The sequence below is a fragment of the Balaenoptera physalus genome, assembly GCF_965194825.1.
Source record: "Balaenoptera physalus genome assembly, chromosome: 21".
In the NCBI taxonomy this organism is placed as follows: domain Eukaryota; kingdom Metazoa; phylum Chordata; class Mammalia; order Artiodactyla; family Balaenopteridae; genus Balaenoptera; species Balaenoptera physalus.
Genome location: NC_138902.1, coordinates 27719808 through 27732490, shown reverse-complemented (window position 1 = coordinate 27732490; position 12683 = coordinate 27719808). Strand labels below are relative to the sequence as shown.

At 38.0% G+C, this 12683-nt stretch overlaps 1 protein-coding gene across 2 annotated transcripts in view; it reads left to right on the top strand.

Moving 5' to 3' along the window:
- Window positions 1-12683, top strand: part of ASAH1 (N-acylsphingosine amidohydrolase 1) — a 42698-nt gene that overhangs the window by 7512 nt on the left and 22503 nt on the right. For both annotated transcript variants that reach the window (XM_082444527.1, XM_082444526.1), the window contains exon 2: window positions 8581-8627. In XM_082444527.1, coding sequence (XP_082300653.1) covers window positions 8581-8627 — 47 coding nt within the window. The remainder of the gene's footprint in view (window positions 1-8580; window positions 8628-12683) is intronic.

Sequence of the window (12683 nt, the reverse complement as noted above, 5' to 3'; positions counted from 1 at the left end):
CTGCATACAGGTCTTTTGTCTCCCTAGGTAGGTTTATTCCTAGGTATTTTATTCTTTTTGTTGCAATGGTAAATGGGAGTGTTTCCATAATTTCTCTTTCAGATTTTTCATCATTAGTGTATAGGAATGCAAGAGATTTCTGTGCATTAATTTTGTATCCTGCAACTTTACCATATTCATTAATTACCTCTAGCAGTTTTCTGGTGGCAGTTTTAGGATTCTCTATGTATAGTATCATGTCATCCGCAAACAGTGACAGTTTTACTTCCTCTTTTCCAATTTGTATTCCTTTTATTTCTTTTTCTTCTCTGATTGCCGTGGCTAGGACTTCCAGAACTATGTTGAATAATAGTGGTGAGAGTGGACATCCTTGTCTCGTTCCTGATCTTAGAGGAAATGCTTTCAGTTTTTCACCATTGAGAATGATGTTTGCTGTGGGTTTGTCATATATGGCCTTTATTATGTTGAGGTAGGTTCCCTCTATGCCCACTTTCTGGAGAGTTTTTATCATATATGGGTGTTGAATTTTGTCAAAAGCTTTTTCTGCATCTATTGAGATGATCATATGGTTTTTATTCTTCAATTTGTTAATATGGTGTATCACATTGATTGATTTGCGTATATTGAAGAATCCTTGCATCCCTGGGATAAATCCCACTTGATCGTGGTGTATGATCCTTTTAATGTGTTGTTGGATTCTGTTTGCTAGTATTTTGTTGAGGATTTTTGCATCTATATTCATCAGTGATATTGGTCTGTAATTTTCTTTTTTTGTAGTGTCTTTGTCTGGTTTTGGTATCAGGGTGATGGTGGCCTCATAGAATGAGTTTGGGAGTGTTCCTTCCTCTGCAATTTTTTGGAAGAGTTTGAGAAGGATGGGTGTTAGCTCTTCTCTAAATGCTTGATAGAATTCACCTGTGAAGCCATCTGGTCCTGGACTTTTGTTTGTTGGAAGATTTTTAATCACAGTTTCAATTTCATTACTTGTGATTGGTCTGTTCATATTTTCTGTTTCTTCCTGATTCAGTCTTGGAAGGTTATACCTTTCTAAGAATTTGTCCATTTCTTCCAGGTTGTCCATTTTATTGGCATAAAGTTGCTTATAGTAGTCTCTTAGGATGTTTTGTATTTCTGCAGTGTCTGTTGTAACTTCTCCTTTTTCATTTCTGATTTTATTGATTTGAGTCCTCTCCCTCTTTTTCTTGATGAGTCTGGCTAATGGCTTATCAATTTTGTTTATCTTCTCAAAGAACCAACTTTTAGTTTTATTGATCTTTGCTATTGTTTTCTTTGTTTCTATCTCATTTATTTCTGCTCTGATCTTTATGATTTCTTTCCTTCTGCTAACTTTGGGTTTTGTTTGTTCTTCTTTCTCTAGTTTCTTTAGGTGTAAGGTTAGATTGTTTACTTGAGATTTTTCTTGTTTTTTTAGGTAGGCTTGTATAGCTATAAACTTCCCTCTTAGAACCGCTTTTGCTGCATCCCATAGGTTTTGGGTCGTCGTGTTTTCATTGTCATTTGTCTCTAGGTATTTTTTTATTTCCTCTTTGATTTCTTCAGTGATCTTTTGGTTATTTAGTAACGTATTGTTTAGCCTCCATGTGTTTGTCTTTTTTACGTTTTTTTCCCTGTAATTCATTTCTAATCTCATAGCGTTGTGGTCAGAAAAGATGCTTGGTATGATTTCAATTTTCTTAAATTTACTGAGGCTTGATTTGTGACCCAAGATGTGATCTATCCTGGAGAATGTTCCGTGCGCACTTGAGAAGAATGTGTAATCTGCTGTTTTTGGATGGAATGTCCTATATATATCAATTAAATCTATCTGGTCTATTGTGTCATTTAAAGCTTCTGTTTCCTTATTTATTTTCATTTTGGATGATCTGTCCATTGGTGTAAGTGAGGTGTTAAAGTCCCCCACTATGATTGTGTTGCTGTCAATTTCCTCTTTTATAGCTGTTAGCAGTTGCCTTATGTATTGAGATGCTCCTATGTTGGGTGCATATATATTTATAATTGTTAGATCTTCTTCTTGGATTGATCCCTGGATCATTATGTAGTGTCCTTCCTTGTCTCTTGTAACATTCTTTATTTTAAAGTCTATTTTATCTGATATGAGTATAGCTACTCCAGCTTTCTTTTGATTTCCATTTGCATGGAATATCTTTTTCCATCCCCTCACTTTCAGTCTGTATGTGTCCCTAGGTCTAAAGTGGGTCTCTTGTAGACAGCATATATATGGGTCCTGTTTTTGTATCCATTCAGCCAGTCTATGTCTTTTGGTTGGAGCGTTTAATCCATTCACGTTTAAGGTAATTATCGATATGTATGTTCCTATGACCATTTTCTTAATTGTTTTGGGTTTGTTTTTGTAGGTCCTTTTCTTCTCTTGTGTTTCCCACTTAGAGAAGTTCCTTTAGCATTTGTTGTAGAGCTGGTTTGGTGGTGCTGAATTCTCTTAGCTTTTGCTTGTCTGTAAAGCTTTTGATTTCTCCATCAAATCTAAATGAGATCCTTGCCGGGTAGAGTAATCTTGGTTGTAGGTTCTTCCCTTTCATCACTTTAAGTATATCATGCCACTCTCTTCTGGCTTGCAGAGTTTCTGCTGAGAAATCAGCTGTTAACCTTATGGGAGTTCCCTTGTATGTTATTTGTCGTTTTTCCCTTGCTGCTTTCAATAATTTTTCTTTGTCTTTAATTTTTGCCACTTTGATTACTATGTGTCTCGGCGTGTTTCTCCTTGGGTTTATTCTGTATGGGACTCTCTGTGCTTCCTGGACTTGGGTGGCTATCTCCTTTCCCATGTTAGGGAAGTTTTCGACTATAATCTCTTCAAATATTTTCTCTGGTCCTTTCTCTCTCTCTTCTCCTTCTGGGACCCCTATAATGTGAATGTTGTTGCGTTTAATGTTGTCCCAGAGGTCTCTTAGGCTGTCTTCATTTCTTTTCATTCTTTTTTCTTTATTCTGTTCCGCAGCAGTGAATTCCACCATTCTGTCTTCCAGGTCACTTATCCGTTCTTCTGCCTCAGTTATTCTGCTATTGATTCCTTCTAGTGTAGTTTTCATTTCAGTTATTGTATTGGTCATCTCTGTTTGTTTGTTCTTTAATTCTTCTAGGTCTTTGTTAATCATTTCTTGCATCTTCTCAATCTTTGCCTCCATTCTTATTCCGAGGTCCTGGATCATCTTCACTATCATTATTCTGAATTCTTTCTCTGGAAGGTTGCCTATCTCCACTTCATTTAGTTGTTTTTCTGGGGTTTTTTCTTGTTCCTTCATCTGGTATATAGCCCTCTGCCTTTTCATCTTGTCTATCTTTCTGTAACTGTCGATTCATTTGTATTGATATTACTTTTTATATTCTACGTATAAGTGTTATCACATGATACTTGTCTTTGTCTATCTGATTTACTTCACTTAGTATGATCATCTCTAGGTCCATCTATATTGCTGCAAATGGCAATACTTCATTCCTTTTTATGGCTGAGTAGTATTCCATTGTGTATATATACATCACATCTTCTTTATCCATTCATCTGTTGATAGACACTTAGGTTGCTTCCACATCTTGGCTATTGTAAATGTGCTCCTGTGAACATTGAGGTGCATGTATCTTTTCGAATTAGAGTTTTCATCTCGGAAGCAGGCACTTTTAACTGTTCATACCCAAGTGATGTTCAGCCAGATACCACCTCTACTGTCCTACTAGTTGTTTGCAGCTCAGTCTGTTTTGATTAATTGGTGCCCATGCCAAATTGGGTGCTGAAAGATCCAAATATCACCCCTGGTTAGCTTTATGAATACTGCTATTGAGAATGTGTTTATGCTGAATTTGTCTGAATCCACTTGAGGCATTGTCTGCTCTCATACATATCCATCTCAGTGATGGATAAAAATGTAGTTTACTTTCAACAATCTTCCCTGCACCTTTCTTTTTTCTTTTTTTAACAGTGTTACTGAGATATAATTCACACCATACAAATCACCCACTAAAAGTGTACAACTTAATGGCTTCAGTATATTCACAGAGTTGTACAACCATCACAACAATCAATTTTAGAACATTTTCATCACCCCCAAGAAACCCCTCACCACTTAGCCTTAACCCTGAAACCTACTTCTCAGTCTTAGGCAGCCACTAATCTACTTTTTGTCTCTATAGATTTACCTATTCTGGACATTTTCTATAAAGGGGATCATACAATACATGTGACTGGCTTCTTTCACGTAATGTTTTCAAGGTTCATTCACATTGTAGCATCTATCAGTACAGTAAATGTGCACTCCTTTTTATGACGGAGTAATATTCCATTTATGAATATACCATATTTTGTTCATTCATTAGTTAATGGACACTTGGGTTGTTTCTGCTTTTGGCTATTATGAATAATCCTACTGTGAGCATTTGTGTACAGTGTTTTTGTGTGAACACATGTTTTCATGTCTCTTAGGTTTATACCTAGGAGAGTAATTTGCTGGGTCACATGATAACTCTGTGTTTAACTCTTTGAGGAACTGCCAGACTGTTTTCCAAAGCAGCTTCACTATCTTATATTCCCACTGGCAGTACATGAGGGTTCCAGTTTCTCTACATCCATGCCAACACTTGTTTTATTATTATAACTGCCCTCCTATTGGGTGTGAAGTGGTATCTCATTGTGCTTTTGACTTGCATTTCCCTATTGGCAAATGATGTTAAGCATCTTTTCATTTGCTTATTGAGTTATATTTTCTTTGGAGAAATGTCTGTTCAGATCCTTTGCCCATTTATTAATTGAGTTGTCTTTTTATTATTGAGTCGTAAGATTTTTATATATTCTAGACAAATCTTTTACCAAATATATGGTTTGTAATCGGCATAAATGTAAGGGTTTATTTCTGGACTCTCAGTTCTATTCCACTGATTTATATCTTTATGTTGGTAGTGCACTATCTTAATTACTGTAGCTTTGATAGTACGTTTTAAAATCAGGAAGTGTCAGTCGGCTAACTTTGTTATTCTTTTTCAAGATCGTTTTGGATGTTCTGCGTCCCTTGAATTTCAATGTGAATTTTAGGATCACTTCTCTATTTCTGCAAAGAAGCCATCTAGGATTTTGATAGGTATTGCATTGAATCTGTAGATCAATTTAGGGAGCATTGCCATCTTAACAATATTAAGTCTTCCAATCTATGAACAATGTATATCTTTCCATTTATTTAGGTCTTTAATTTTTTTTCTACAGTGTTTTATAGTTTTCAAAGTACAAGTCTTACACATCTTTGGTTAAATTTATTCCTAAGTATTCTATTCTTTTTGATGCTGTTGTAAGTGGAGTAGTTTCTTAGTTTCATTTCAGTTTGCACATTGTTACTGTATAGAAATACATTTGATTGTTGTACATTCATCTTGTATTTTTTATGGCAAAAGGAACTTGGCAAATGTGATTTAGTAAACAATCTTGAGATGGGGATGTTGTACTGGATTATCCAAGGGGGCCGATATAATCACAGACATCTTTATAAGAGGGAGGCAGGAGGCCAAAGAAGAGAGAAAATGCTATACTGCTGACTTTGAAGATGGAGGAAGTGGGGCACAAACCAACGAATGTAGGTGACCCCTAGAAGCTGGAAAAGTCAAGGAAACAGATTCTGCCTTGGAGCCCCAGGGGAAACTCAGCTGTGCAGAACCATTTTAGACTTCCAACCTTCAGAGCTGTAACATAATAGATTTGTGTTGTTTTAAGCATTAAGTTTGCGGTAATTTGTTACAGCAGCAATAGGAAACTAATACAACTCAGTGCCACCAAAGACTAATTAATATCAGTCCAAGAGTGTATGATTTTAATTGAGTCTCTGTATGTCTGAGAGATTTTTAGTTACTTCTTAGCATTTAGGTAATAGGTGGAGGAGTTTTGACTGATGAAACAAAGTAGAGAAAGCTCTTTTGAGGAAAGGAGATCCCAGAGAGATTCCTGGCTCAGAGTAGCATTTATTCTGGAGAGTAAGAATAATAAATGAGGATGAAAAGAGTTTAGTTGAGGGGCCAGCAAACAGAAAATAACCCCCATCCCAACCTCTGCATAGAGATCTGCATATAACGTTATAGCTAAGCAAAAGACTAAACCCACACACTCTCTCTCTCTCTTCTCTCTTTTTTTCACACATACATACCACCTCAAAGGGTTTTCCTTGACAGAAACTGAAGAAATCATCTAGCAAGAGCAAGGGCAACTTGTATGGGTGTTAGTATCCTGAGTGGTGGTTGGCAAATTACAGCCTGGCACCTGTTTTTTTAAAGTCTGCGAGTGAGGGATGGTTTTTACGTCTTTTAAAAGTTGGGGGGAAATTCAAAAGAAGATTAATATTTTGTAACATGTCAAAATTTTGTAAATTTCACACGTCAGGGTCCATAAACTGAGTTGTATTGGAGCACAGCTACACTTGTTTGTTTGCATTTTGTCTGGCTGCTTCAGCACTATGGCAGTTGGGTTGTTGCAGCAGAGACTGAATGCAGTGTGCTCGTGGCTTTCACTGCTGCTCTGCACACTTCAGATGACGCTTATGCAATTATAACTCAACTGCATTTTAAGTGCCGCATGTATCAATGCACCAGGTTATTTTAATCTTTAAGTAAATTACTAGTCTAGACCTATCACGTCAAAACAAGAAAAGAAGGGAAAAGTGGACTTCAGACGTGCTCTTCAGGCCAAGCGGAGTAGGGATTATCTTGTTAATTAGCTGGCAAAGCATTGTGTTTATTACATAGTGACGCTAGAGTTGTGCTAAAAGAATACAGTGTATGTTGATATTACGAGACCGAGCAGTCATCACAGTATTCCCAACTCCTAGGGAAATAGTGGTTAGAAAAACAAGATCTAGAGTATCTCATCACAGCAGAATTTATTTACAAATTTTACAAAGTAAAATGAGGCTGCAGCCAAATTAAGTCTCCAGGTAGCTTATTTGTTAGCAAAGCAAGGAAAGCCATTTGCCAAAGATGAGTTGATGAAATCACATTTGCTTGTAGAAGTTGAAGAAATGTGTCCTGAGAAAATTTGTTTCACACTATTAGCTTTTAGCCGAGAACAGTTGCCTGGGACTTCGGCAGCAACATCAACATCAATTAAAGAACAAGGCAAATGATTCCTAGTTGTTTTTCTTGACTCCTGATACTGATCAGTTATCAACATTTATTAGAGCATCCGATGCCAAGTTTGAGACTAAAGAATTAGTCTCTATGAATAGTCTGCATAAAACAACAACAGGCAGGGATGTTTTCAAAGAAGTTGAGAATTGAGTAATTCAGAAAGACCTGAAGTGGAATCTGCTATGATGTGTAACAGTTGACAGTGGTAAAAATATGTGTGGAGCAAAAAAAAGCTTAGTTGGACAAATGTACAGAACTTCTGAAAATGCAAGATGTTTAAAGCTTGTGGTTATTAAATATATTGTTGATTGGCAGGTCCTTTGTGGACAATACTTAAATCTATCATTCTGTTAATATTCAACCATGAACTTCTTTTGCTCTCATAGATTTTCACTTGAGTGAATTTTGTAAGAAATAGATGCTGAATATCCTGACTGCCCTTACCACTCAACAGTTAGATAGGTTGGCAGCAGTGAAGTTTTACTACAACTTTTGAGCTCAAGGCTGAGACTGAAATTTTTCTGAATAAGAAGAACCACCCTCAATCACTATTATTGAACACTGAATGGCTTTGGAAATTAGCTTTTGCTAATTTGATACTGAATTATCAAATTGGTATTATTTAATATCTAATATTTTATATTCTAATAATTTAGAAATAGAATATAAATGCTAATGATTAAATTATCCTTTGATAATTTAAGTTTACACTTGATGCTGTTAATGAGGTCAACCTAAAATTACAAGGCAAACAGTACTTATATGGGAAACATACTGTAGTATTTTGACAACAATTAATGTTTGAATCTCAGGTAATGTCAAGCTACCTTATACACTTCCCATACAATCAAAAGTTAAAACAAGATGTGAGATCTCCATTCCCACACAAATTTGCTGCAGATATATTTTCTGAGCTCAAACTACAGTTCTAGTAGTTTCCTTCCCTACTTGGCCTTCCTCTTATTGTGGATTTATACTTCTTAAAAAAATTTTTTTTTTCTTCTACAATATTGGGTCTCCAGCAGAAAGGAGATGAACATGCCTTGGCATCTTGAACTAGTAATAAAAGAATGATAAATCACTGTTGGGTATCTCAGTTCCCCCACCATGGATTGAATCTGAGCCTCAGCAGTGAACACCCGGAACCCTAACCACTGGGCCGCCTGGGAACTCTGTCCATCTACGTTCTTATACTTTCTTTTTACTCAATATATTTGCAGTAGAAAAGCGAAATTACAATACCTGGCAAATAGTGCAAGTTGAATTGAATGAAAATGCACTTAGGTTTGAGATTTTAGAAGTTTTCAGGGGAGGAAAAGACTTTTAAGAGGCATTGAAATGGTCTAAAGTGACAGATCATACTTGATTTTGTCTTCACAAGCTTTAACTGTTTTTGCAGATTGCCTACTCAGTTTGTTTTTCTGAAACTTAATTGTCTTTGTTTTTTAGTGGACAGAAGACTGCAGAAAATCAACTTATCCTCCCTCTGGACCAACGTGAGTAAACATCAGATGATCAAGACTCACTCTGACCTTCGTGGAGACTTTTCTCCATGTGATGATCTCATAATAATAATGACAGTGAATAAAAACTTAAGTCATGTCTTCTATCCTGAGACAAATTTTTCTTCCCTCAGGTTTGTGTATTATGCATTTGGCTAAGACTTTGAACAAATATGAAAATACCCCATGATGAAAATGTCCATTTCTAGCCTTTCAAAATCATAGGAGAAAAAAAAAGGATTTCCATTCTCCACTAAATTCTTCTATCTACCCCTGAGTATTTTTCTCATCATGACAAATGCAGAGGTGACCTGTGGTTTTCTGTGGTGCCTGAGTATAAACTACTGGATCATACTGAAACAAAGAAGTGTAGGGTCTCATGTGAAACATTAAAAAATTAACCGTGGCATGATAATCAAAGCTATTGAGGACAAAACAGGATTGGAAAACATAGGGATGGGCCAATATCGTGTTTTAGTGTGTTTACATTAATATTTTTAGTTTAGGGTTTTGGCCTTTTCAGATCCTATGTGGCTAAATAAGCCTGTGGGAAAGACATAAAAACAGCTCACTGGTCCAGAGGGTGCAGAATGTGAAAAACAAGGAAGAGGTGTGTCGGGAAGGGTAACCGTACTATCCCTGCTCTTCCCTCTCGCTAAAAGCCTGCTGCAGGGAAGGGAAGGCAGAGTACGTACAACTTTAACCAGTAATATCAAGATGACATTTCAGTTTTTATGGCACTTCAAGTATATATATATTGTGCTACACTTGTCTGAATTATGTTTTCTAAATAGCCTCTGTCCTAGATACAGTGAAACCATAATAAACTAAATTCTTTGTATTTACTCACCTTTCTGTAGAAAGAAGCAAATATTTGGCAGGAAGTATTTAGAAGTTACCAGTTTCTGTGTTGCTATGAAGCCAGTGCACACTCCAGCCCTCTCTCATGGCTCGATCTCTGAGGCTCTTCCTTTTCATCACCACTGGCATTGTATTGATCTTCAGTGCCTTATTGATTGCGAGTGTTTCTTGGCTGCTCTCTCTGCCCCAGTTCATTGAACATTTAATGAGTACCTGCCACATTTAAGGCTTTTTTGTCCCTACTCCCTTTTGTGTGTAGGTGTCAGTGAATTGATTGCCCTGCAAACTCCCTGCTTGGGCATTTAACTGGTTCCATGTTAGTGTGTGTGTGTGTGTGTGTGTGTGCGCGCGCGTGCGTGCGCATACGGGTTCGAACCCGTGTTCCCTGCATTGGCAGGTGGATTCTTAACCACTGAGCCACTGAGAAGTCCCTCCTGTACCTTTAAGACCATCCTTTTTAATCAAGTGCACAGATTCTGGAGGTATGCATTGGCAGTTGTGAGGGAGGAGAGAAACACCTGTTTATCCAGCCTGACCAGTCAAATCAGTGCTGGAGATCAAGGGACTGACAACAAGGGCACTCCTGTATCCAACTGAATCCCATTATCATTTCTTTTCTACTGCTCACTGGTGCTTAGCATCTGCTGTCTTATTTGTGTATGTGTGTTGTGTCACTTGGACTAGTTGCCACGCTACCAGGTGGGTTCAGTCAGTGATTAATGTTGCTTGTGCTGACCTGGGCACGCGAAATGCTAAGTTTCAAAAATAATTTCGTGATGTTTATTGTTCAGAGTAAAGGAGGAAAATATTCTATAGTGATCACTACTGATTAAATACCAATGCAGTGAGGATACTGAACCAAGATGGCGGAGTAGAAGGACGTGCTCCTACTTCCTCTTGTGAGAACACAAGAATCACAACTAGCTGCTGGACAGTCATTGACAGGAAGACACTGGAACTCACCAAAAAAGATACCTCACAACCAAAGAAAAAGGAAAAGCCACAATGAGACGGTAGGAGGGGCGCAATCACAGTAAAATCAAATCCCATAACTGCTGGGTGGGTGACTCACAGACTGGAGAACACTTATACTACAGAAGTCCACCCACTGGAGTGAAGATTCTAAGCCCCACCTCAGGCTTCCCCACCTGGGGGTTTGGCAACGGGAGGAGGAATTCCTAGAGAATCAGACTTTGAAGGCTAATGGGATTTGACTGCAGGACTTTGACAGGACTGGGGGAAACAGAGACTCCACTCTTGGAGGGCACACACAAAGTAGTGTGCGGATCGGGACCCAGGGGAAGGAGCAGTGACCCCAGGGGAGACTGAACCAGACCTACCTGCTAGTGTTGGAGGGTCTACTGCAGAGGCTGGGGGTGGCTGTGGCTCACCGTGAGGACAAGGACACTGGCAGCAGAAGTTCTGGGAAGTACTCCTTAGCGTGAGCCCTCCCAGAGTCTGCCATTAGCCCCACCAAACAGCCCAGCAAGGCTCCAGTGTTGGGTCACCTCAGGCCAAACAACCAACAGGAACGGAACCCAGCCCCACCCATCAGCAGTCAAGCAGATTAAAGTTTTACTGAGCTCTGCCCACCACCAGTCCCTCCCATCAGGAAATTTGCACAAGCCTCTTAGATACCCTCATCCAGCAGAGGGCAGACAGCAGAAGCAAGAAGAAATACAATCCTGCAGCCTGTGGAACAAAAACCGTATTTATAGAAAGATAGACAAGTTGAAAAAGCAGAGAACTATGTACCAGATGAAGGAACAAGATAAAACCCCAGGAAAACAACTAAATGAAGTGGAGATAGGCAACCTTCCAGAAAAAGAATTCAGAATAATGATAGTGAAGATGATCCAGGACCTCGGAAAAAGAATGGAGGCAAAGATCGAGAAGATGCAAGAAATGTTTAACAAAGACCTAAAAGAATTAAAGAACAAACAAACAGAGATGAACAATACAATAACTGAAATGAAAACTACACTAGAAGGAATCAATACCAGAATAACTAAGGCAGAAGAACGGATAAGTGACCTGCAAGACAGAATGGTGGAATTCACTGCTGTGGAACAGAATAAAGAAAAAAGAAGGAAAAGAAATGAAGACAGCCTAAGAGACCTCTGGGACAACATTAAACGCAACAACATTTGCATTACAGGGGTCCCAGAAGGAGAAGAGAGAGAGAAAGGACCAGAGAAAATATTTGAAGAGATTAGAGTCAAAAACTTCCCTAACATGGGAAAAGAAATATCCACCCAAGTCCAGGAAGCGCAGAGAGTCCCAGGCAGGATAAACCCAAGAAGAAACAGACCAAGACACATAGTAATCAAATTGGCAAAAAATAAAGACAAAGAAAAATTATTTAAAGCAGCAAGGGAAAAATGACAAATAACATACAAGGGAACTCCCACAAGGTTAACAGCTGATTTCTCAGCAGAAACTCTACAAGCCAGAAGGGAGTGGCATGATATACTTAAAGTGATGAAAGGAAAGAACCTACAACCAAGATTACTCTACCCAGCAAGGATCTCATTCAGATTCGATGGAGAAATCAAAAGCTTTACAGACAAGCAAAAGCTAAGAGAATTCAGCACCACCAAACCAGCTCTACAACAAATGCTAAAGGAACTTCTCTAAGTGGGAAACACAAGTGAAGAAAAGGACCTACAAAAACAAACCCAAAACAATTAAGAAACTGGTAATAGGAACATACATATCGATAATTACCTTAAATGTGAATGGATTAAATGTTCCAACCAAAAGACACAGGCTTGCTGAATGGATTCAGAAACAAGACCCATCTAAATGCTGTCTACAAGAGACCCACTTCAGACCTAGGGACACATTCAAGCTGAAAGTGAAGGGATGGAAAAAGATATTCCATGCAAATGGAAATCAAAAGAAAGCTGGAGTAGCAATACTCATATCAGATAAAATAGATTTTACAATAATAATGTTACAAGAGACAAGGAAGGACACTACATAATGATCAAGAAGAAGATATAACAATTATAAATATATATGCACCCAACATAGGAGCACCTCAATACATAAGGCAACTGCTAACAGCTATAAAAGAGGAAATTGACAGTAACACAATAATAGTGGGGGACTTTAACACCTCACTTACACCAATAGACAGATCATCCAAACAGAAAATTAACAAGGAAACAAAAGCTTTAAATGACA